General features: G+C 37.3%; 1 protein-coding gene across 5 annotated transcripts; it reads right to left on the bottom strand.

Moving 5' to 3' along the window:
* Positions 1–1,658: 1,658 nt before the first annotated feature.
* LOC127160542 (NACHT, LRR and PYD domains-containing protein 3) lies at positions 1,659–26,649 on the bottom strand. 5 transcript variants are annotated; one of them, XM_051103179.1, is made up of 10 exons: positions 26,551–26,649; positions 26,211–26,324; positions 23,715–23,828; positions 22,806–22,919; positions 20,918–22,702; positions 15,998–16,171; positions 14,606–14,782; positions 12,142–12,315; positions 2,829–2,875; positions 1,659–2,432 (listed from the first exon to the last, which is right to left on the bottom strand). In XM_051103179.1, exons 1-10 carry the CDS (start codon positions 26,622–26,624, stop codon positions 1,876–1,878), a joined length of 3,330 nt encoding a protein of 1,109 aa, XP_050959136.1. In that variant the 5' UTR covers positions 26,625–26,649; the 3' UTR covers positions 1,659–1,875. The 5 variants fall into 5 exon arrangements, with proteins under 5 accessions (XP_050959136.1, XP_050959140.1, XP_050959139.1 ...); XM_051103183.1 differs by lacking the exon at positions 14,606–14,782; XM_051103182.1 differs by lacking the exon at positions 15,998–16,171.
* Between the last annotated feature and the right edge of the window lie 677 nt (positions 26,650–27,326).

Below are 27,326 nucleotides of genomic sequence, written 5' to 3'. Positions count from 1 at the left end.
ATGATGAAGAAATGGCAAGAGAGATGGGACACAGATAAGAATGGAAGGAAATATTATAGTATACAGAAATCTATCAATGCACAGGGTGTGAATGGAAGGAATAGAAGGGAGGAGTCAGTTTTAACCAGGCTAAGATTTGACCACACTGGGTTAAATAAAACATTATTTCTGTTAAGTAAAAGTAAATCAAATGAATGTATGGAATGTAAAATTACAGAAGGTGTAGAACATATACTGCTGCATTGTGGGAAGTATAGAGAAGAGAGGATTAGATTAAAGCAAATGATTAATCAGACAGGAAGAAAATGGAACCTTGAGGGTATTTTAGGAACAACAGGAGAGGGGGTTAAAGATGTATAGGATGCTGTTGTGGAATATCTGAAGGATACAGGGGTATACTATAGGATTTAGGATATTGGAACATTTTATTTATTGGAACTTTATTTATTTATTATTATTATTAATAATTTTTTTGGTGTTTTTTTTTTTTCTCTATTATATAAAGTGAAATTATAATCCATGCTACATACTCCGATACAGTAGGTGGCGGTATGCACCTGATATGTCATGATTGCAATCCGCCATAAAATTAAAAGAAGAAGAAGAAGAACTCTCTGAAAAAGCACAGAAAAACACACGACAGAACACTTTGACACAAAACTAAACAAAAACAAGGATGAAACAGCGGTTTATATGGGATAATGCGCTGGAATTTATGTTTTCAAGTGTCTATGCGCTGTCCCGGTAAAACGCGAATACAGCTGCAGATCGATCCATTAGACTGAAATATTATGGTAATTCTTCTTATATAGTTCATACACTTGCACAATTTTTTTTTTTCTGTTGCACTTTGTATATTTTTCTCTCATTTTGTGTGTAGTTTGTGAATCATTTGCACTGTTTATATATTTGTTGCACAAGACCATTTGTGCAGTTGTTTTCACTACTTGCTGCACTGTTTGCGTTTGTTGTTACTCTGATTGAAAATATGATTGAACCCCTCACCTTTTTTTTAATTGTTTTGTTATTACATAATACTGTTTCCATTTACCTTACTTCCTAAACATTTTTGAAAACATCTCTATTGTCAATAAACTAAATATACCTCTTTTTCACTGAAAAGCACCTATAACATTATTGTAATAAATGCCATGCTTAGGGAATCTTATATGTAGATAAAATTGTATTTTAAAGTGCAAGACACACAAATACAACTTTCTAAAGAAAAAAATCCAAACTTCATGAATTGTTGCTTGCGATTTTCTTAAAATTTTGGAAATTCATTAGTTCTTAGAGAAGACAAAAGGAAAATTGGGAATTTAAATTAGCTAGACTGAAACTTCAAGTTCTCCTGTTTACAATGATATTTAACAGTTGATGCTGACTGCTAGAATAGGTCTAAAAAAACAAAGAAAAGTGAAGGCGTGTCAGGTGCCCCGAAAATGTTCTAGGTCTTCAAGGGTTAAATAATATTCCAAGCATATTCTCCATGTCTTATGCTGTTGTAAGGAATCGATTATATTCATGATACAAACATCAATTCAAATCTCAAGTTGATTTTTCATTGTTTTATTATTTCTGTACAAAAAATAGAGAAAATAATGACATGTTCTTCATCAATTATGATTGTGACATGTTTACATTTTGATAGTAATAAAACAAATGACTGACACGACAATAAAAACAAATACACACACACACTGATGTTTCTGTCTATATGGTGATTTCTGACACATTTATTCTGTTATTTGAGTGACAGAAGTTGAGCTGCAGTATTAATGTCATGAAGAGACTCAATAACATCTTACTGTTACTCATTCAACATGCAGCTCAAAGCATTATGGGTACAATCTCTCATCAGTCTATTCTGATTCATCAACACAGTTTCACTAATGATCCAGACCAAACACCAAAACCAGGATAGAGCGTCTGAGTGAATGTGGTCTGTTCTGTGTGGATGAGACTCATTGTGTTTCTGGAGACGCTGTAGAAGGACAGAGTTCCTGCACTCACATCTACATACACTCCCACTCTATAGATATAATTATCATTCACTCCTATTCTATGACTGATGGACACAACAGGGAGTTCAGTCACTATGTTATTGTGTCTGAATGAGTAACTGGAGTGAGAGCAGATCAAACTCCAGGACTGATCATTATATCCAAACAAACACTCATCACCTCCCTTTCTGCTGATGCTTTTATATGACACTGATATATACACACCATAATGTCCACTCCACTCAATCTCCCAGTAACAGCGTCCACACACACTCTCTCTACACAACACCTGTGGATTATATCCATCAAATCTGTCTGGATGATCAGGATACGACTGAGCCTCATATTTGTTTGTCACCTTTCTGTTCTTCTCAGACAGAATGAGTTTAGTGTTTGCTGTGTTTGGATCCAGTGTGAGAAAACAGGCATCTGAACACAAGAACAGACACATTTATAACACAACAACAATCACTACAGCTGTGTGTGTGTGTGTGTACTTGTTTTTGCTACATTGTGGGGAACAAATGTCCCCACAAGGATAGTAAAACCTGAATTTTTTGACATTGTGGGGACCAGCCTGCGGTCCCCATGGGTACAAAAGCTTATAAATCATACAGAATGAGATTTTTTGGGAAAGTAAAAATGCAGAAGGTTTTCTGTAAGGGTCAGGTTTAGGGGTAGGGTTAGGGTAAGGGGATAGAAAATACAGTGTGGACAGTATACAAACCATTGCACCTATGGAGAGTCCCCACAAAGATAAGAAAAACCAGACTGTGTGTGTGTGTGTGTGTGTGTGTGTGTGTGTGTGTGTGTTTGTAGACGTACATTTCTTCAGTCCTGCTGTAATCCTGGATTCTCCTCCATGATCCACACTAGAAAAAACACACACACACACACACACACACACACACACATTCAGTCAGTCAACAAAAGGCTTTTGCAAGGTACTTGGGTGGTTGCTAGGCTGCTGCTATGTGGTTGCCAAGGTACACAATGTGGTTGCTAGGCAGTTGCTATGTAGTTACCAAGGTACTTGGGTGGTTGCTATGCAGTTGCTAAGGTATTTGGGGTGGTTGCTAGGCTGCTGCTATTTGGTTGCCAAGGTACGCAAGGTGGTTGCTAGGGAGTTCCTATGTAGTTGCCAAGGTACATGGGTGGTTGCTATGCAGTTGATAAATTACATGGTGTGGTTGCTGGTAGGGCTGTGTATCTGGATACGGGACTGCAGTGAATTTCTCCTCGTCAGAATTGAGTGAAACTGTTTATTACACACTGAATACTGTAGGATCATTGATAACTACAGACAGAGCAGACAGTTGAGCTCATATATTCATAAAATCATCTTCACATTGCTGGTAGGTGATCACTGCACAAATAATAACACAATCTCTACCTTAACACTAGAACTGCCACGGGGTAAATTTTACCCGTACTTGTTATTCAAATGTACATAACAGATTTTCAATAAAACACTTAAGTCTCCCAGTCAATGACTTTTACTAAAATTGTGTAATTTAAAATCCCCTGGTGTTAAAAAGTGTTTAGATAATACCAGATCGAAAAACGGAGCATTTATACCTAAAAGCGCCATCGCGGGTCAAATTTACCCAATATATAATGCCTGTATTTTCACGCTGTCATAATCTTGCCGGTTATGTTTTACATTGTACATTGCTAGGCAGCGCCTTTTAGTCACTAAATTAGTGGTTATCAGTTTCATAAATAAAGTCAATATGTGTAAAAGAAGGCAATTGATTTTTGACGAAGAGGTATTAGAAGCACTAAATACCATGATTATTGGAGAGTCTGTTATGCGTCCTGGGTCGGCTCAGCATCTGACGGCTCATCTGACAGCGATCTCATATTTAGATGTTTTACCCTAACGTTACACATATTGTTAAAACTTTGGATTATTTATAGATTTTTTGGTTTTGCAATTTCTATTGTTTATTGTTCGCTACTGTGTTGCTATTTATTGTAGTCTTTCCGTTTCCTGAAAAAAAAAAAATCCGATCTATATAATGAATAAGCTTTTTTATTTTTGATTACCCTACGTTTATTTGTGTTGTTCTCTTATTCAAATTATAAATGATATAAGTAAACAAATTAATTAATCATTAGGTGAAGCTCTACACTTTAATTTGACATCGCATCATCATATGCAGTGTGCGCGAGTTATTATTACACATTGTCGTCTATGGGCTATTTTCGTAATTTAAATAACATGAATTGTCTTAATATATTGAATAATGACAATGAATTCTAATATTACACCACACAATGATGTAGTTACTTCCTTTTAATTCCCTTTGTCAGCGCAGTCTTGTTTATGTTAAATTGACTGTTATTTAAAACGGACTGTAGCCTGCATAAAAATCTATAAACAAAACAACAGGGCAAAAATATAAGTTGATGACTAGACAATCATTTTTTATGACACTAGACACTTCTTTATCAAGACAGTGAAATATAGTGAATACAGTGAAATAAAATCTTCCTTAGCCATATCAAAACACTTGTTTGCGCATGGGTAAAATTTACCTGCATGGCGGTTTTAGGTATACAGCGACCTCCGGCGGTTCTAGTGTTAATAAAATAAATAAATAAAAATGAGAAGTGTTGTAAACTAAAGCACTGTCTTCACTATAGTTCACACACACATTCAGACACTGAAACTTCAGCGCTGACCCACAAATTGTTACAAAAATATTTTAACTGCTGAAGAGCTGCATTATCTTTTTTTACAAGGAGTTTATAACATCACTCTTATTTGAATCAATTAAAGTCACAGCTGCACTGTTAAACGATAAACACAGCAAGATGGAAGTAAGTACACTTGATGAATAACACTTTTCTGAGAGCAGAATCTGAAGTGTCTGAGAGCACTAAACTGCAAGTTTATGGGGTCTTTAGAAAGCAGTGCTTTTATCCACAGTAGAGAGAGAGCACGTTCACATGGTTGCCAGGCTGGCAAAAATAAGCAACACCCATCTATCAGAAATTTCAATATTACAAATGTGATGCTCTGTTTCAGTGATTACGTGTCTTTATATCAGGCAACCTCAGTTGTGTTCCTCTGTGGCCAGATTCAACTTCGTTGTAGCCTATAATATACTCTATTCACTCTTTTTCCGTTTTAATGTTTTTTTTTTTTTTTTTTTTTTTTTGTTCTGTATTCAAATTAAGCGCGCTCCACTGCTGTGCACCTGCTGTGGAACTGATACAGAAACAGCTGCATCAATATTATCATCAAGTAGTACATTGTCATATGTATCATGTTTGTTTGTTTGTTTGTTTGTTTTTAAGGAAAGGTCAGTATCAATGATACCAATACTACTGATGTCTCTAGGAAATAGTTTTTTTCCTAATATTTAACCATGAACTATAGCCATTCAGCATTATGTACGGAAAGCAAACACTCTGTTTCTCACACTCTCTCTACTTTACAGACGTACATGGAAACACACACTTTATCAGTATAGTTTAGCAACTTAAAAGCTGAATGATATATTTTACAAGCGAGGTGTAAATTTGCACCTCGAAAAAAACAAAACAGTAATTTTAGGTGTAACAAAATTACACCTAAAGTTACACAAGGTGTAAAATGACATTTTTACAGTGCTTAATCCCTTTCTCTCTAAAAACTCCCATAAGTCTGCTATCAACAGCTCAAGCCTCTGTTATTCTAAAATGAGGTTTCTGAATTAGCAATGGAGGCACTGAATTAAATGCATAAGAAGTGAATCCTACTCACAGCAGTGTTTTAAGTACAAAAAACAGATGAAAGCCTTGAAATAAATCACCTGATCTATGTCTTGAGGTGTGGTAACTGTAGTATAAGAGGAATAATTAGTATAACTCTGGGTGATGTGGCCATGACCTGAAGCAGGTGTGCATTATTTTTCTAATAAATCAACAGCCTGGAGTCAATTATTGCTTACATAATTTAGAGCTTTCAATTTTAACATTTATTAGACTTTAAAAAATAACAACTTCTAATTTAAATGAACTTAAAACAATCATTATATCATTAATAAATGTCATATTTGGCCCTTCAGCAAGTAGGAAATATACAGAAATTTAATAAAGTTATCAAAAACTAAATTCTATAATTAAATATAGATGAATCCTTACAGCTATAAAAAGTTACTGATTTCTTTTTTTGTTGTTGTTCTTTGATTAATAGACATCACAGCAGCTGGGTTATTAGATTATTTTGGCTGCTATTCCTTTAAGAGCTGCTGCTGCTGAACATGATTTAACTGATGATATAACTACCACTGCATGCTCGTAGTTTCTTTTGTGCTTTGATATGAAATGACACCACCACCACATTTGTGCATGCAATTGAAGAGTACACACTACCAGCACAGTATAACAGCTGACAGAACAGGAAAATTAATTTTTACTGACATATGACCTGACAACATCTCATCTGACTGAAGTTCACTGTTGTTCTACTGAAGCTCCTCATCACCTGTACCATTTCTGTGCTTGTTTGACTAGTGCCTGGTGCTGACGTGAAGTTGGAGAGTGCTTCTGAAAAGTCTCATCGTAAAGATGTTCTGTGTCTAAATAAACACACTTCTTGTCAAGAAAAAACGAGACAGAAGCAGCAGTAGTGAGTAGGGCTGTCACGGTTATGAAATTTGGCTGACGATTAATTGTCTAAGAAATAATTGTGATTATGTCAATTAATTGTCAGGTTTATGGCTTTGACATACATTTTTTTGCACTTTGTTCAATAAATTGTTAAAAAGGATTGCGATTAGGGACAAAATGACATTGAAACGTTTCTGAAAACCTGAGTTGCCCTCAGAAACACATTCATATAAACCTCCACACCAGTATTTCAATTTGTCTTCTTATATTTCAAGAATCATGAACAATGTATTTGCTGTGCCCGTACGGTATTTCTTGTTATTGCGTCTATTCTGTCCTCTCTGCGACCGTTCTGGCCACATACACACTGCAGCTAAATTTGGTTGTCAGTTCACCTTTTACTCCTTAATAGCATTCTGTACACACATAAGTAAGTAAAATATGGGAGTGACAACCGCATTGCCTTCTGAAAAAGATAGGTAACGTTAGTGACTGACAACCGCCTTTACAGAAATGCTATGCAGTGAAAAGCCCTGCATTTCAGCCTGGGCCCGACAGGCCAAAATTTTTCACGACCCTATGGCTGGGCTTTGGGCCAGTTTTCACACCATAGCTCAGACGGGCCTGTTGTAGGCTTCTCCTTATTTTTATATTTAGGCATCCATCAATTATGACAACCACCCAAAAAAATTGCCGCTCATGGAAACAACACGAGACTTCACTTTCACTTTCGAGACTTAGACAGCATTTAGTGTCTTAGCCAGCAGCAGTGCCTTCAGCGCAGCTGGAAGAGATCCACGTTCAAGCAAAGGCAATAGGCTGAAACTTGCTACAAAGCACCGACAAAAGTAATTACAAATGAATGTGTTGGGGGAAATAGTAATGAAATATTTGAATAATTTATTAATAAAGTAGTGTATTCTCAGTCAATGTCGCAAAGATCCTAATTCACAATCTCCTCTTTGGATGCGCCTTTAGAAAAAAATTCATCTTAGTGGATTACACAATGGAAAAGTTTTTGTTTTCGATTTGTTTGATTCCATTAAGCTATAATTTACAGCTTTCTATTTATATATAGTATATATTTATAATGTCTGTGAGGCATGTATTCGCTAAGTTTCAGTTCATTTTTGTGAAGCGCTCCTGTTCAAGAACGAGACGGCAGAAAGCTTTATTTTATAAAAGCACTGTTTGTAACATTTTGTTAATATTGTGAGTGCACACAAATAAAAATAGACCCTTTACAGTTCCGAATTAAATTGTAAATTGTTTTTAAATTGTTTCCACTGAAGCACTGGCGCCTCCATGTCAAAGCATACTTCAGCTTTGACTTTCTGCACAAACGTTTGGATATATGCCTAATAGCGCACATTTGTCTAGGTTTAACGTTTAACCTCCTGGGGTTGACGGTGGCGCCAGCGACGCCAATTGCATCTTTTCATGACACAAGCAAAAAGAACCGGAAATGCTCGCTCATTTTTGAATGTACATATCAGAGTAATACATCATTCAAATCTGAAGAGGGTCTACTTTTATTTGTGTACACTCACCATATCAACAAAACATTATGCTTTTGCAAAACAAAGAAAATAAACAGGGTGCGCATTCAGCAGTCTCCGTCTCCACACGTAAGTTTTTGAAATGCGTCAGTAAAATAAACTAAGACTCAGCGAATACGTGACACACACACATGAGAGATATGTCTATAGACAGCTTGATATTTTTACTTTTAGATGAAGCCCCTCTTGCCGAAAACAAATATTCTCTGATGAAGTAATCCGTATGAAACCAACACCATGTTCAGTCTCTCCCGTCTGCTTCATTATTTTTAATTAGATCACGACAACAAGATGCTTTCGGTTTTCATAGTATAATCGCCACGTGAGGGCGTGTGCCAAATGTAACGCCCACATCACCGTAAGCAAAGCACAGAGACCATTTCTTTTCCAAGTTCATCTGGGCTACTTGTCCCTTCTGGAAAAAGATGCGTTGTGAGGAAGAAGAATTCAGAGGAAGAACACCATTTGACACACGGCGCAATCCATCAGAGGAGATATTTACGCGAGTAAGTCCTTCTTTTATTAGCCTGCTTGCGTTAGTTGTTACTGTGTTACTGTGACAAAACTTGTACATATTTTACTAGTTAGACTTTTTTCAAACTATAAGTCATGACTACAGCAAGTGAAACATTTATGAAGTACGACTGTTACGTTCTGTAATACTGTGAGGAAAGGTTCGTGTTTTCTATTGGTTCTTGTTCTCATGGCCAGAGTCTAGGATTGGATGACTGCTGGATCGATCACCTATTACTGTGAGGACAACGCCTACTTCTGAGCCAATCCCCTACGCCTGCCTGCTTTAAGGATTCGGAAGTGACGCAAGACGGGAGAGCGCGGTTTTCCTTAGTGGAGCTCTCACTTGTTTGTCACGCTGTCCACCGAGAGTTCGGAATCTCTAGTATTAATTGACTTTTATTTTCTACTTGTTGTATCTTTTTTCTGCTGACTCGTTACCCGATCGTGCTGTGATGCGATTTTCGCTCTTGTAAAGAGTTGACAACGGGATTTATCTTTGGCTCATAGTGTTGAGACAAGGTTAGTATGTCACATGACCTACACGATACAACATGTAGAAATTCGCTTGTATAGAAACATCAGGGTAGGAGCGGAAGCTGCTGTTTGTATCTTTTTTTGTTTTAGTGAGCGTAGTTAGTTGGCGTTTAGGCTGAAGATTTGTTTTGTTTATTATTTTCTTTGTTTAGATAGTGTTTGATGGGTTGTAGTTAGTAATGGTTTTGTTTTATTGATTTCTTTTCGTTCAGCTCCGCTCACGTCTCACACTGTTTGGGTGATTTTTTTTTTCTTTTTCTCTTTATTGTATATATAAATTTCTTGCCTCATCGAGGTAATGTTAATGACATGGACCAAACTTGGATTTTGGTAAACCTAATTCTTTACTAAAGTTGTGAAAGCATTACTGGTTTCCGTTTGATTCTTTATCCTACTCATCACATTTCGGCAACAAACAATCTTCCTAAAAATCAAAACAAATACCCTTTGGGTTTCCTTTATTATTGTATTTCTTGTGTTACCTTCCTAAATCCCTAGACTATTTACATCAGCCAAAATAGGAAGCCGTAACAACGACTCATTTCATTGCTTCAAAATGTCTCACGACGCAAGGATGTTTTTTAATGTTCTATAGAAATAGAAAACAATGCAATATAAAGATAATAGTGTTTACACTTACGCTTAACAATAATAATACAGTTTCCCTGATATAAATGTTTTTGTATTGTATAATACCTACAAAGCATGCTTATGTATACGACTTAAAGATCACATTATTTAGTTACTTATTTATCGTATAACAATAGGATGTAATATGAGTGTTTACACTGAGTGTATGTTTAGACCATGTTTATCAATACTCTACTCTCGAATAGATGTTTAACATGAAAAACAATAATTATTAGTTTCTCAGATATAAAATGTCCTTTTTAGGTTAGTACAAATGCGCAAGTTTATATATACACACTACATATATTTTACAGATGCTCCTGATATTAACATGCTCACAGATGTTTTTCTTATGTTGTTTGTTTTTTAGTGATCTGATACCTGCACAACAGATGAATCCTGCTGTCTTTCAAACTGAGAGCGCTGTACTAACATCAGATGTTCAACTACACATATTCTAGTGTAAAAAAAAGTTTCTTGACTACTGATGATGAGTTTAGAGATATCAGGTATGATTTACTTTTTTCACTTGTTGAACAGAATTCAGAAAACAGTTTTCAGAAACTACACAAAGTCTGTTCACATCTCTGTGGTTAGATCAGGGTGCTCAATAATGTGTATTTGACCTTCATTATGTATATTTTGATGATACTGTGTTGTAAATAAAATACAAATAATCTAAAACTCTCTCATTGTTTCTTACCTGACAGTCACAGTCTCATTGATGGGCCATTAGGGAGGGCTCTTTGTCTCTCAGGTGTGAATTGCTAAATATTCATGGGTCATTGCCACTCCTTCGCATATTCCCTTTCGATCACAAAATATGTCTTAGAAAATTTACATCAATATATTGTTTTCCCTGAACGAATGAACAAGATGATTTTCACATCATTTTGTAGAAAAAACTCTAGACTACCACATCCAGTTCTCAAAAGTCTTGTGTACAAATGTTCTGAAAGTGTTTCATGGCCTTATTTCAGGCCTAGTTGTGAGTGGGGTGACTAACCCGACTCACAGGGTTAGTGAGTGTTCAGTTAATTGTGTTAAATATTTTTAATATGTTAAGCTGAAAAAATGAATCACTACATATATATATATATATATATATATATGTGTGTGTATATATATATATATATATATATATATATATAATGGTTTAATGTCAGTTATTTCTGTCTTATTTCTATCTTCTATCTCTATTAATTGAGATTTTTGTTTGCACAAGGAGTCTGATAACAGCCAGTGCTCCACACAGAGATCTGATCCCATCATCATTCAGTCTGTCTGGAATGATATGAAGAAACAGAAAAGGTACACTTAGTTTTTCAGGTAGTTTTGCAGGTAGGTTTCTTGAAGCACCTTGGAGATGTTTCCACAGTTCATCTGGATTGTCTGTTTTTGTTTCTTCATGTCATTCCAGATGATGATGGGATCAGATCTCTGTGTGGAGCACTGGCTGTTGCCACACTCCTTGTGCAAACAAAAATCTCAATAGATTATTATAATTAATGGCAAAATGAATGATTGGAAATGAAGAGTTCAGATGCAAAACCAGCTAAAAGCCATCATGGTCAAAATTTAGATAATGATACTGAGTGAATGCTCTCGACACATATTATATGTCCATCAAATACTTTTTCTTCAAACTCGCTAAAATACCAGCTTCAACCCAATCAGAAGTACCAGTACTTACATAGAAACCTATACATCTTAGCCTGATAAAAATGCATTTTTTAAAGAAAGACGTCAGATGGATTTAGCTTGTTTTGCATCTGAACTCTTCAAATATAAACTGATATTTTCTATATCAGTTTACTACAGCAGAAGATAGAAATAACAAAAATTAAACCATTTTTTTAGCTGGTGAAAATACTAGTAGCCTAAGATTTCCACACAGTATATAAATGTGTGTGTGTACTTGTTTTTGCTACATTGTGGGGACCAAATGTCCCCACAAGGATAGTAAAATCTGAAATTTTTGACATTGTGGGGACCGGCCTGCAGTCCCCACAATGTTAAAAAATTATAAAAAATAGTAAATGGTGTTTATCTGAAAATGTAACGATGCAAACATGTTGTCTGTAAGGGGTAGGTTTAGGGTTAGGGTTGGGTTAGGGGACAGACAATATCGTTTAGTCAGTATAAAAATTATAGAAGTCCATGGAAAGTCCCCACAATTCACAAAAAGAAATGTGTGCGTGTATGTAAAATATGTAAATATGAGTATATGTTTACAGTATATATATAGCACTGAGGAGTTGAAATAGAAAAGTCTAAAATCTTCCTGCTAGACATACTTGAGTTTGTCCAGTGAGCAGGTTGAATCCAACAGTTTTTCAGTGAGTGGTTTGACTCCTGAATCTCCTGGGTGATTGTAGCTCAGATCCAGCTCTCTCAGGTGTGAGGAGTTTGAACTTAGAGCTGAAGACAAATAACCACAGCCTTTCTGTGTCACCATACAGCCAGACAATCTGAAAACACAGCAATAGTCCATGTGACAACCAGACAAATTTCTTTCACACATTTTAGCCATGAATTATTCCTATAGGGTTGTGTTAAACAAATGTATATGGAAAAAATCTGAAATGTCATGTACACATAAATCATACGATGGAAATGCTGTCCAGTGGAGTTGTGTCACCAGTGTTACTGCTATGTCCTACTGTCCTGAGCGCATGCACAGCATCTGCCGTGTGACATGTGTATGCACTCTGGTGTAGTATACGCAAGCGCCAGAAGCGATCTGCGCTTATACGTCACACTGCGCTTATACGTTTACACTGCACAGAGATTGTCGGTATGACAGCTATTGGTATTTACTTGCACTTATCCTGGTTGTTCAAACCGATTTAAAGCTAAAAGATTACGTTTACTTGTGAAAACTCTTACGGAATTGTTGATTTTTCACCGATTTCCAACTTCTGAGCCTGATTGCTTGAAGTTATGGTTGCTTGCTCTTCAGCTGGGTATCAACACGTTACATGCCAGATGCTGTGCATGCGCTCAGGACAGTAGGACATAGCGGTGAATCAGAGGAAAAATTATATAAATACTGTTTAGTTTCTCGCACAAACTGATCATTTCGTGTCTTAGGACATCAGTGTATTGTGGCAAGTCACAGGGTTTAATTTGGTTTTATTTATGTATGTTTATTTTTATTCTCAAAGATTTAGTAGCCATTGACTGCCATTATATGACTGACAGACTGCAACGGTTTGAGTAAAAAAACTTTGTTTGTGTTCTACTGAAGAAACAAAGTCACCTACATCTTGGATGCCTGGGGGGTAAGCAGATAAACATCAAATTTTCATTTTTGGGTGAACTATGTCAGGACTCCAGGCTGATCAGCCTGGCTTTGTATGTCTGTTTGTGTTACGGTTGTCATGTGTGTCTAGCACATGACTTTTGTTTTGTTTGCCATGTGTTCCTTTGTTTGTCATGTCTTGGCCCCGCCCCCTCATTTCAGCTATTTGTCTCACCTGTCATTGCTTGTTATCCTGCTCATTGATTGCTCTACTATTGTATGCATTGTTCTGTGCCAGATTGTTGTTTGCTCTTTGTGCTTAGCATTAAGTTGTTGTTTTTTTTCTCTCATCAGTTTGTCCAGTTTTGTTTTTTCCTGTTTGCTCCAGGATTCTCTGCCTGTCTTATTCTCCTTCTCTGTCAACCCCTTGCCAGGCTTCATCTATCCGATTTGTGCTCCTAGCTAGCCTGGAATACGGAGGTTTCGTCTTCATGCCTGGATCTTTTGGATTTGTCATCTGAATCTCCCTTCTACCTGACTCTTGCCTTCCAAGCCTGTACACCTGTTTGTTTCTGGAGATTTCACCTGGTTACCTCTGCCACTGTGAGGGTTCCAATGGCCTGGTCTACTTCCCTCATTTTCTGGTACTGCCGGTTTAGAACTCTGCCTGTTACTGCCCGTGACAAACTATCCCTTTAAAGGCTGACTTATTCCAAAATAACTCCATATTTCTGACAAGAAATTGCAACAAATGCATATTATTTAACTTTGAAACTTCTGTATACTGATTTGCAAGGCTATACAGTGCAACCATTTCAGTCACATTTGTGACTAAAAATTACTGCAAAAACTACTGCATGTAGTTAGTAGTAAGCAACTACTACTTACCATATGAAACTTATTCTAATTAGAAATTTGAAATTTTGATAAAGCTTATAACACTTTGAAGTTGACATAAAACAACACTTTTAATGAAGTTAGAAAAATGCCATTACAAAGATATAAAAAAGGCCCCTGTAAATCACTTTGAGTGAAGGAGTCATCTCACAATACTGATCAGAAAGTTGTCCTGAATAGTACAAGTGCTACTAAAAAGAAAATTAAGTGTAGAGCCCTGATTTGATGTGAACATATTAGCGTTCCACTGTACCGCCCGATGTGTAGTTACATTTTATAGGAATGCTAAGAGGTTAATATTTGATATTATTCATGCTGCTCTGCTGCACTCTATTACACACATATTAGCGATTTGTTTGGATGACAAAAACATTTAAACAGCTGTCTAACAGTACATTTCAAGTCAACTGGTGATTAGGATGGCCAATCAAATAAAAGGGCAGATGTTTGATAGATGTTATATTTTCAAATCCAGAAAGACATTGAAAACAATGAATCATGAGCTTTTTGCATGAACATAAACATAGTGCCACACTGTATAATTATATCAAATTACATCGCAAGCTTTACAATTTGATAAACTCAGTTTATTTTATATGTATTTTATTGAAACCATTTACCTCAGTATTTCCAGCTGACAGTTTGGACTCTTCAGTCCACCAGAAAGAAGCTTCACTCCAGAATCCTGCAGGTCATTGTTACTCAGGTCCAGCTCTCTCAGGATGTTTGAGTTGGAGAATTGTAAAGCTGAAGACAGACTTTCACAGGACTGAGCAGTGAGGTTACATCCACATAGCCTGTGTAAAGAACAAAACAAACAACTATACTGAAAACAAGTAAAAGGCCTTCCTTTAGATTTTAAATGTATGTTTCAGTAATTCAGTTCTTTATAAAACACCTGTTACAGCAATGCAGGGAAGGAAGAGTGGAACCAATTACAGCAAGTTTGTATTAATTTAACGTAACAAAGGAAATGTCCAAAAGGGTCCAAAGATGAAGAAAAATATGATCACAAAAAAACAGCTAACAAACATGCACCATGACCTGATGAAACCAAGGAGTATAAATAAACAAGATAATGAAGAACTAGACTAGACATAGGAGACAAACTAATCAGCAGTTATTAAAACAATTCAAAACATACTTAGGAACCAACAAGATAAAAGACAAAAAATAAACACAGGAAATTAGAATTCAGACAGGATGAAAAGAACATCAAAATAAGAGTCTCAGTACAGAAACAGAGCATCATCCTGACAACACCAAACCTGGGCAATTTACCCAATATTTTATGTACCAATCATTTTTCTTAACTTATGATACAGTTTAGAATAATAAACTGGGTAAAATGTGGGTACAACTAAAAAGCTCTGGTTTTAAATGATCGCTGCTCAGAGCACATATTGTCTCAGCCTACAGATCACAGTTGTATAAAAGGTTTAATGTGGATCAGATTCATTCATTGATTCACAATGATTTATAATTCAGGCTACATATACATCAAGAACAAACAGTAAAACAATCATAACCAGGTGTTTTCCCATGATTTAAGTGTTTAATTTGAAGTTACTAAAGGAAGGTTACAACTGTAATCATGGTTCCCTTTGGAGTGAAATGAGACAATACATCTGGGATTGACACTGTGAGGAACATCATTAGTGCTACTGGTGTCTGAAGCATGTGGCTTTTAGTTGGTTTTGCATCTGAACTCTTATATATATATATAGTCTTAAAGAGCTGCTTGTTCACATGCTTGTGCTCATGAAACTGCATTCATGGTCATTTCTTTTCTTTCTTTGTTCTCTCTAGTGATGAGATGCTGATAATAATAATAATAATAATAATAATAATTATTATTATTATTATCATCATCATCATCACCATCATCTAGTGATTAGGATGGCCAATCAAATAAAATTATGTTTGAAATAAAACAGATGTTAGGTGCATGTTGCATGTTACAGTTTAAACACTACATATTTTGTTAATTTATTTGATTGAAAACCATTTACCTCAGAATCTCCAGCTGACACTTTGGACTTTTCAGTCCATCAGTAAGATGCTTCACTCCAGAATGCTTCAGGTCATTGTTACTCAGGTCCAGCTCTCTCAGGACAGAGTTTGAGGATTGTAAAACTGATGATAAACTCCCACAAGACTTAGCAGTGAGATTACATCCACATAACCTGTTTTAAAAAAAAAAAAGTATATATATATATATTGAAAACAAGTAAATGGCCTTCCTTTATATTTTAAATGTATGTTTCAGTAATTCAGTTCTTCATAAAACATGTTACAGCAATGCAGGAAAGGAAAAGTAGATCCAATAGCAGCAAATTTGTATTTATTTAAATTAACAGAGAAGATTTTAGTGCTTGATTACTTATGCATGCTGGTGCATTTTTGGCAAGATACTTTAACCTGGCTGTTGTGAAGTGTCTACAAGAATAAAGCATTGCTAATCAAGACATCATTGTGTTTGACACTGATAACGCTGCCTACATGAAGACGGCTTTTGTTGCTGCACTTCAGTCATTAGTCCCAAACTCTCTGCACATAAAATGCATGGCCCACATCATGAAGCTCACCAGGACTCTACAAAGGAGTTCATAGAGTTGGAAATGGAGGTAGGCCTGAATCAAATACAAATCTCTGTACAAGATTAAGTATAAGTAAAATTATTCCTTGTTGACCTCTCATAGACTTCCTTTAATAACACAAACTCAATTCAAAATATCATATATCAAACAATATCACAGCCTAGTTGTATACTTTTTTCTTAATTTTCAGAATTGTAATTACATGTAACTCATTTTGACTCTCACTGTGTATTTTTCATCCCCAGATGTGTGGCAGATGTTCACTGCCATCAGTGGTAAGAGTTCATGAGGCATTTAAAGAGACAAATCTGGCTCAACCTCTAAAAGCCTAGATGATCATCATGGTTGACAAATGCAAGGTCATCCTCCAGCCTCTCAGCATCTTCCAGAGTGGACGTCAAGTGACCACCAACATATTCAGTTATCTGGAAGATCTGCATGTCACCTTTAAAATCTCCAAACACCCTCCACCCCAGCCCTTCAAGAGAATTCTTCATCAAGGGGTTCCCCCTTGTATTTTATGTGATTTCTGTGATTACTCTGTATTTTCTGTGATTTTTAGGCCCCCTCGCCATCCCCCATAACCATCAAGGGGGAACACCAAACTCCTCAAAACACTCCACCCCTCACACACTCACCACCCCATACCAGCCCAGAATGCACAATAATGAAATAACCAGAACAGGGGGAACAGATTACCTTGTGACACTATTCATTGTCAATATTGAGGACAATCCTGTTTTTATACCCTAATCTGGAAACATATCTCAGGGGATACTCACATTTCAAAATATAAACAACATTAACAACATATGACTTAATTTTCTTTTTCAACATTTCAAGTTAATGTTTACAGTTAACACTAACAGTAGTATTGCATTTGCTGAAAAAATGTTAATATATGATTAATATATGCCTACTGTCTACATTTTCTGAATGTCCAGCCCCATGGGCATACATGTTGGCTTTAGGTAAAACTGACAAAGCAACCACAGAAAGTCTGAACCAAGTCATGTGACCCCCATACTCCAAACAACCTAAACTACAGTAATGATAACAGTATTAGATGAAAAATTCTTCCTCGTGCCTCCTACAAGAGAATAAATAACATGAATCATGTGGTGCACGTTGCCTGTTTAAGGGTTAACAAACCATTAACTTTGACTTTTGCTTCAATAAACTCTTTTGCTGCTGATTAATAGTTAGTAAGGTAGCTGTTAAGATTAGGTATTGGGTAGGATTAGGGATGTAGAATATAGTAATGCAGTATATGTGCTTTGTAAGTACAAATAAACAGCCAATATTTTTGTAACTGGACTCTTCTGAAGCGTGATAGATCCAAATACGAGCTTTATTAAACAGATCGTAGTCAAGACAGGCAGGGTCAGACACCAGCAAACAGTAACATCCAGGGCAAGGCAAAAACGTATCCAATGAACAGGCAGAATGTCAAAATACCAGAGAGCAGTCCAAAGTAGCAAAATAAACAATGCAATGAAACAAGGCAAAAACTATGACAAGGAAACAAGGCAAAACTATGACTATGAAACAAAACCATGGCAATAACAAAACAAGCCAATGAAACAGGAGAAACGCTTGGTAGAGTCCGCACAGGCAAAACAATACTTTGCGGTGGCTGTTTGGCATGGCCTGCCTTATATGGCTGCCAAACAGGAAGTAACTAGAGAAGCAGCAGAGGGAGCGGCAACAGGCAGTCCATGGGTAAGGGCTCCCTCTGCAGGCGTGGCATTACAGAATCCCCCCTTCTAAGAGCAACTCCTGGCACTCAAAACAACAACTGTCCAGGAGGGTGAGCCTGGATCATGGAGCAGTGACAGAGTGAAGCACTGGAGGACCTGGGCCATGGAACAGTGGTAGACAGTGAAGCACTGGAGGACCTGGGCCGTGGAGCTGTGGCAGACAGTGAAGCACTGGAGGACCTGGGCCGTGGAGCTGTGGCAGACAGTGGAAACTTGGAGGACCAGGGCTGTGGAGCTGTGGCAGACAGTGGAACCCTGGAGGACCTGGACCGTGGAACAGTGGTAGACAGTGAAACACTGGAGGGTCTGAACCATGGAGTAGTAGCAGACAGTGGAACCTTGGAGGACCTGGGCCGTGGAGCAATGGCAGACAGTGTAACACTGGAGTAGAAGTCCACCATGGTAGATTCTGAGGAGCCTGGAGCCATGGTGGAGCAGGGAGCCATGGCGGGGCAGACAGAGCAGGGTGTCCATGATTGGCCTCCTTGGCCGTGACATGACAGGCAGAAAGTTCTTAATAGGCCTCCTTGGCCGTGACATGATGGGCAGAGAGTTCATAGGAGGACGCTGCCCCCTTAGGAGGTTCTGCAGCCGGAGACGCCACCTCCGGCGGCATTGGCTCAGACTCATGGTCAAACGAGCTCTCTGGAGTAGACTCATGGACAGACAAGATGGTGAGTTCATGAATGGACGCCACCTCCTTAGGAGGTTCTACAGCATATGCTGACACCTCAGGAGGTATTGGCACAAACTTGTGCACACTTGAGGCCTCGGGAGCAGACTCGTGGTCAGATGAGACCTCAGGAGCAGACTCGTTGTCAGACGAGGCCTCTGGAGCACAGTGTGTAGCCCACACGCTCAAAATGGCAACAGCCATTACAGACAGCACAGTAGATAGTGGGATGCTTGCCAATCTTGAGGGTGTGGCCGCTGTGGACATGTGGCTTGGGAGCGTGGGCTCTGCGTGGCTTGGGAGCTGAGACGAGACCTGGCAAGGCTTTGGAAAGGTGGCTAAGACCTGACGAGGCTCTGGGATGTCAGCTGATACGAGACTAGGCTCTGGGGGGTCAGCTGAGACATGAAGAGGCTCTAGGAGGCCAGCTGAGACGTGACAAGGCTTTAGAGGATCAGTTGAAACTTTGGAAGGTCAGACGGGACCTGGCGAGGTTCTGGCATGACGGCCATGGCTTGGCGAGGCTCTATACTAGCAGCCATGTCATGAAGAGGCTCTGTTAGGAGCGCAGCTGTGTCTTGACTTGATTCAGGAAGGTCTGCCGTGACTTGACTTGACTCAGGGAGGTCGGCCGTGACTTGGCTCGACTCATGAAGGTCAGCTGTGACTTGACTTGGCTCGTGAAGACCAGCTGTGACTTGACCTGGCTCATGAAGATCAACTGTGGCTTGACTTGACTCAGGAACAACAGCAGTAACTTGACTTGGCTCATGAAGATCTGCTGTAACTTGACTTGATTCAGGAACAACAGCTGTAACATGGCTTGACTCAGGAACAACAGCTGTGACTTGGCTTGGACTCATGGAGAACAGCTGTGACTTGGCTTGATTCAAGAACTACAGCTCTAACTTGACTTGATTCAGAAGTAACAGCTGTAACTTGACGTGGCTCAGGAAACACAGCTGTAACTTGACTTGGCACTGAAAGTGCAGCCCTGACTTGACTTGACACTGAAGGATCAGCCATCACTTGATTTGCTTTGGGTGTGGCAGACATGGCGAGATGAGATTTGGATGAGATGATTTTAGACTGATGAGGCTCAGGCGTGGCAGCCATCTTGGCCGGGGACTCAGATGGGGCGGCCCTCTTGTGGACTGGCTCTGGGATGGCGGCCATCTTGTGGACTGGCTCTGGGAGGCGAAGTATTCTGTAACTGGACTCTTCTGAAGCGTGATAGATCCAAATACGAGCTTTATTAAACAGATCGTAGTCAAGACAGGCAGGGTCAGACACCAGCAAACAGTAACATCCAGGGAAAGGCAAAAGCGTAATCCAATGAACAGGCAGAATGTCAAAATACCAGAGAGCAGTCCAAAGTAGAAAAATAAATAAGGCAATGAAACAAGGCAAAAACTATGGCAAGGAAACTAGACAAATCTATGGCAAAGAAACAAGGCAAAACTATGACTATGAAACAAAACTGTGGCAATAACAAAACAAGGCAATGAAACAGGAGAAACCCTTGGTAGAGTCCGCACAGGCAAAACAATACTTTGTGGTGGCTGTTTGGCATGGCCTGCCTTATATAGCTGCCGAACAGAAAGTAACTAGAGAAGCAGCTGGCATGGCATTACAATGTTTTTAATAGACATGCTAATAAGCAACTATTTAACAGTGAAAATTGGTTCCTATACTAAAGTGTTACCAACTGTGTTATTTTAATTAATTGTTTAATTCATTGTTTTATAATGAATGCCTTGTTTGCACATTGAACTGTTTTTACATTTATTATTAAAAATTGTATATTTATTACACATTTAATTTGTTAAAAAAGCACATGCTAAAATCATGAATGTGGTCAGGTTTTTAAAATGGAGTGGTTTTTTCAACGTTACTTACTGAACTGATCTGGATTCTTTAACCACAGGTAACAAATACTGAAGAACTTCATCTGTTGTATGTTGTTTTCCAATAAACTGTTTTAGATCAAAAACATCCATCTTCTGCTCGGATGTCAGCAACACATAAACCAGAGCTGACCACTGTGAAGAGGAGAGTTTGGTTTCTCTTATTTCTCCAGATTTCAGATAACGCTGGATCTCCTGCATCAGTAAATCATCACTCAGTTCATTCAGACAGTAAAACAGATTGATGGATTTCTCTGGAGAGCAATTTTCCCTGATCTTCTGTTTGATGTACTCAACTGTTTCTTCTTTTTTGTGAGAGCAGCTTCCTGTCTGTGACAGTAGTTTTCGTAAGAGGGTCTGATTGGACTCCACTGAGAGACCCAGAAAAAAACGCAGAAAAAGATCCAGATGTCCATTCTTACTCTGTAAAACCTCATTCACAGCTCTCTGATGCAGCTCAGATAATGAACTATATTTCTTCTGGTTAAAAATCCTAGACAACAGACTTTGTTTGTTTTGGCCAAATACATTTTTCTTCTTGTTTGTAAAGGAGAGGTGTGCATATAGAGCTGCTAGATGTTCCTGAAGGCTCAGATGAACAAAGCAGAAGACTTTCCCCTGATACAAGCCCAACTCCTCTCTGAAGATCTGAGTGCACAATCCGGAGTACACTGATGCTTCTGTCACATCAATGCCACACTCTCTCAGGTCTTCATCATAGAAGATCAGGTTTCCTTTCACAAGCTGCTGAAAAGCCAGTTTCCCCAGTTTGAGGATCATGTTTTCATCATTCACTTTCTTCTCATAGTCCTTCTTGTGTTTGATGTTGGTCTGAAGGATCAGGAAGTGTGTGTACATTTGAGTGAGAGTCTTGGGAATCTCTGCACTCTCTGCTTGACTCAGCATCTTCACTAGAACAGTGGCGGAGATCCAGCAGAACACTGGGATGTGACACATGATGTAGAGGCTCCTTGATGACTTCAGGTGTGAGATGATCCTGTTGGCCAGACTCTGATCACTGATTCTCTTCCTGAAGTATTCCTCCTTCTGTGGCTCATTGAAGCCTCGTACCTCTGTCACTCGATGGACACACTCAGAGGGAATGAGATCAGCTGCTGCTGGTCTGGAGGTGATCCAGATGAGTGCAGAGGGAAGCAGATTCCCCACAATGAGGTTCATCTGCAGCACGTCCACTGAGGCTGATTCAGACATATTACACAGTTTCACTTCACTCTTAAAGTCCAGAGACAGACGACACTCATCCAGACCATCAAAGATGAACAACACTTTATATTCATCAAAGGATATTTTAATTTCTTGTGTGTCTGGGAAAAATATATTAAGAAGATCTGAAAGACTGAGTGTTTTGTCCTTCATCAAGTTGATTTCTCTAAAAGGAAGTGGAAATATGAGCTGGATGTCCTGATTCTCTTTCCCTTTAGCCCAGTCCAGAATGAACTTCTGCACAGACACAGTTTTTCCAATCCCAGCGACTCCCTTTGTCAGCACAGTTCTGATGGGTTTGTCTTGTCCAGGTAAAAGTCTAAAGATGTCATTGCATTTGATGACTGTGTCCTCTGTTGCTGCTCTCCTGGATTGTGTCTCAATCTGTCTCACCTCATGCTCATTATTGATCTCTCCACTCTCACTCTCTGTGATGTAGAGCTCTGTGTAGATCTCATTTAGCAGTGTTGGGTTTCCCTGTATTGCTGTTCCCTCATACAGACACTCAAACTTCTTCATCAGATTTGTTTTAAATGTGTTGTAGACATCATGACTGTAAAATAAATATTCCACATTACTACATTAGCTGATGAGCACAATGTCTTATATATACTGTATAATATTTTTAGATCATATCTCTTACAGAAATGTTATACCTGAGAGCAGACTGCGTATCTCCACTCTTACAATCTAATGGTTGAATTACAGACGTGTCACTCCTCATAGACACACAGCTGGACTCTGCTTCTGATCTTTTCTTCTGAACTGGACTAAAACAGAGAGAGATTAAAGTTCATCTTTTAAATGGCTGTGTTCAACAAATCAACTATACATTTATCATCAAATTCACTTTGAAGGGCACTTTATAATTATTTCATATACTATGTTTATACAAAAACTGTGAACTGAACTGTGATAATATGATAATATAAAATGTTGTGCTATAATCACTTTTATACAAATGTTATACCTGAAAACAGGCTGTGTATCTCCACTACTAAAGTTTACTGGTTGATTCATAAACGTCTTTATTTGTAGTGTCTTTAACTACTATATATTAAATAAAAATAATAAATTGTTAGATACAATGTACCTATTCTGTTCACGCTGAATTACACAACACTTTTGCAGCTGCTGAGGTGGGACACATTTAAGGTTATAGAAAGTTTCAGTAGTATGATTTGGTTTACAGGTTAAGGTGTTATAGCAGGGTCAATAGTATAATTATTAATGTAACTACATTAACTAAAGATGTAATTACAGGAAGGCATTTTAAATATAAGTACAGTGTAAAAATATGTATGTACACAATAATTGCATTGTATCAGAGGATTAATTCTGAATGTTGGTACATAGTAATTAAATAAATTTAAAATAAAGTGAGTCCATTAATCCTTATAATTGCTGTTTATCAATCAACTATATTTATTGTTATCAAATTCACTGTAAAGAGAACTTTATAATCATTTCATACACTGTTCATACAAAAATTGTGAACTGAACTGTTATATGATAATTTAAAAGGCCACGCTATAACCATTTTATACAATATGTTTATATTATACCTGAGACCAGACTGTGAATCTCCACTTTTAAACTTTTCTGGAATGTTCATAGATGCATCACTCTTCATAGACACACAGCTGGGCTCTGCTTCTGATCTCTTCTGATGAACTGGACTAAAACACAACAGATTTAATCCTTTATGATGAGAACTTATTATAACAAAATAATTTTAAAATACATCTTAATATACTTAATATAAGATATTTTTATGAAAAACTCTTGTGGAGGCTTTATGGTCTTATTTATTTTTTAAATACACAACTTTAAATACTTAAAAATACACTTTTTTATAACACAAAAGGTAATTTGATGTCTTTCAAATTACGACCTGTTTATCACATTGACTTAAAGAGGATAATCTTGCACCATATTGATATAAAAATGCAAAGAAAAATGTTCCATTTCTTGTTATTTACAGCATGAAACATTACCAGGGTTTCTGCAGGTTTTATGAGGGCAAATTTGAGACTTTTTTAAGACCAACTAAAGAAAATTTAAGGAAAAAAAAAATCATAGGGAAAACAATACAACAATATGTTCCCTAAGTATAGTTCGAGTTTTACTTTCACTTTCAAATTAGCAGCAATTTAGCGTCTAGCAATTGTTTGTTTTTAGTTCATCTGAGTTTTCCCTCTTTTCCTTGCTTTCCTTTGGTAAAAGTGCCATGCACATTTTACTTTCACTTTCAAATTAGTAGCAATTCGGCATCAAGCAGTTGTTTGTTTTTAGTTTGTTTGAGTTTTCCCTCTTTTTTTCCACTTTCCTTCAGTTTTAAGGACCCCTGCTGTCCAAATGGGTGCCCTAAGCAGAATTGTATTGTTGTGCCCCCTCCCTCATTATTAAAGTAAAAATACACATATTATCCAGGGTCAAAATAGAACTTTAATAAAATATAAAAGTAAATGAATAAATTACAATTAAATTGTATTATTTATAAATTACAGTTGTAGATCTAGACCTATGACTATAATTTTATTAGGCCTAATACAGTTGTCTAATCGATTTTATTGTCTCAAGCACCCAGAAAACACACAAAAGAAAATTAGGCAGTTTTACTACAATAAGACAATGGTTAATTTTGGCAAGGGTTGTGATGTCTACATGTTTTTGTTGAAGAAACTATAGAGGCGGTAGCATTTCTATCACAAGATTAAGTGGATATTTGAATTAAATGTTTGCTCACTATTAAACAAGGATTTGATCCTGCTGTAAGTGTAACAGCAACAATTATTATGCCTTTGCAGGCATTTGTAATAATATGTAATGTACAGAAATTGTTTATTTCGTATTAGCCCACATTATGTATTTTAACAGTGTTATTTAATGAAACCATGTTTATTTTTAATTAACCGACCATTATTGGCTCATTGTTTTTATATAACCTAATGCATTTTAAGTCATGGAAACTAGTACGGCAGGTGCGTTGGTGGTGGTAGAATTATTACCGATATTAAAACACGTTATTAGCGTAAACAGCCGAAAAGTTTCTCAGGATTATGAACGCACCTGAAAGTGATACACGGGCGTCATCTTTGCATTTTTCGTTTTCTTTTCTCGGCGCCGGACGTCTTATTATGTTTGCAGTCAGCCGCAACATGAGGCTACTTGAGGTGAGGGCGGGCGCGAGCGCGCCGCGAATGCGGGAATGGCGCGTTGCGTGTGCTTAGCTGAGAGTTGGTGCCCTACGCAGTCTGCGTACTCTGCGCCGCTACTGCTTGTTAAAGCGTCCTGCGCATTTTACTTTCACTTTTAAATTAGCGGCATTAACTTAACGTACCGAACTTTTATTAACAAAACGAATAATATAATATAAAAATAATAACTTAACTAACATAAATAATATAAACTAATTACTTACACAAAGTTTAAACAGGTGTACAAAACTGCAAAACACTGTGTAACCAAATAAATAAGAAACGTAGAAAAAACGCAGAAATTACGCTTTCGCTTCACTTTAAAATGAAACACCTCAGGTAACAATCCCTCACGAAAATTAATGCCACGATCATATGAATTCAAGACTGCTCTGATTTAAGACCTTTACAAGGCCTTAATTTACGGAAAAGCGATTTAAGACTTTGACTTTTTTTTAAGACCCGCGGAAACGCTGCATTACATACGTTCGAAAAGGAACTGCAGAGAGGTTTTTTTTAGTTTAAATAAAAAATGTAAAATTAAAAATTACACATAATGTAATTTTGTGTATTTTAATGTTTGAAAAAGAAGAATTTGTGAGGATCGATACATTTTGAATTATTTACTGCTATTGTGTGAATAAGGTGTCAATAAAAAATAACTGTAATCTCATTCAGAGTATTTTAAAATGTATTATTAAATTATATAGATATTTGTGATAAGAATTTGATAGAACAATATTTTAAGAGGATAACAGATTTGGTTTTAATCAGTGTCATTTCATACAAAAATTGTGAACTGGACTGTTATATGATAATTTAAAAGGCCATGCTATAACCATTTTTATAAAAATGTCATACCTGAGACCAGACTGTGAATCTCCACCTTTAAACTGCATTGGCTTATCCATAGACATGTCACTCTTCATAGACACACAGCTGGGCTCTGCTTCTGATCTCTTCTGATGAACTGAACTAAAACAAAACAGACTTAATCCTTTATGATGAGAACCATCTTAATATAACAAAATAATAATCTTATTATACTGTTCATCTTAATATGCTTAATAAAAGGTAGTTCTATGAAAAACTCTTGTGGAGACTTTATAGTCTTATTTATTTATTTATTTTTTTAAATACAGAACTTTAAATACACAAAAATAAACTTTTGTATAACACAAAAGGTAATTTGATGTATTACTCAGAGTGCCTGTATCCTGGGAAAACATCTTCATCTCCAGATGTTTGAGTTTCATCCATGATGGATTTCAACATTTTGATCTCCACCACTGACTCTAGATGAAGAGACAAAGAAAACCAAAAAACTACAGTAATTAAACAGCCTTATTCTGGATTGTGAAGAATTGATTCTGTCTGTATAAATGGAAAAACATAAAGTCTATACATTTACATTCACTTCTGTATAATTCTTATCATTCAACTTAATCAACAAAACAACACTCTGGACTTGGTTTACACAACAGTAAAAAATGCATACAAAGCTGAACCTCGACCCCACCTCGGATACTCAGACCACATCTCTGTTATGCTAATCCCAGCATACAGACCACTTCTCAAATTTACCAAACCGGTTCAAAAAGAGATCACAGTATGGCCAGATGATGCCACCTCAACACTACAGGACTGCTTTCAGTGCACGGACTGGAACATGTTCAGAGAGGCGGCCACCTACAGCAACCACACAGACCTGCACGAGTACACTGAAACTGTGACTGCTTACATCAAAAAGTGCATTGATGATGTGACAGTCACCAAGACCATCACCACACGTGCAAACCAGAAGCTGTGGATGACAGCAGAGGTTCGTGGGCTGCTAAAGACCAGAGGTGATGCATTCAGATCAGGAGAAAAAGCAGCCTTAAAAACAGCAAGAGCCAATCTGTCCCGTGGCATCAAGCAAGCAAAACGCTTGTATGCACAAAAAATAAATAATCACTTTAGTGACAGCAAAGACAC

This window comes from Labeo rohita, unplaced genomic scaffold, assembly GCF_022985175.1.
Source record: "Labeo rohita strain BAU-BD-2019 unplaced genomic scaffold, IGBB_LRoh.1.0 scaffold_381, whole genome shotgun sequence".
Lineage (NCBI taxonomy): Eukaryota > Metazoa > Chordata > Actinopteri > Cypriniformes > Cyprinidae > Labeo > Labeo rohita.
The sequence above is the reverse complement of the archived record's forward strand: the minus strand, read 5'-3'. Positions and strand labels throughout refer to the sequence as shown.

Excerpts from the sequence above, each read along its gene's own strand:
- LOC127160542 (XM_051103179.1), bottom strand. The coding sequence starts at position 26,624 with ATGTTGAAATCCATCATGGATGAAACTCAAACATCTGGAGATGAAGAT. Across the intron at positions 14,783-15,997 it reads TGTCAGCTGGAGATTCTGAG|GCTATGTGGATGTAACCTCA; the intron begins GTAAATGGTTTT and ends TTCTTTACACAG. Across the intron at positions 12,316-14,605 it reads TGTCAGCTGGAAATACTGAG|ATTGTCTGGCTGTATGGTGA; the intron begins GTAAATGGTTTC and ends CTGTGTTTTCAG.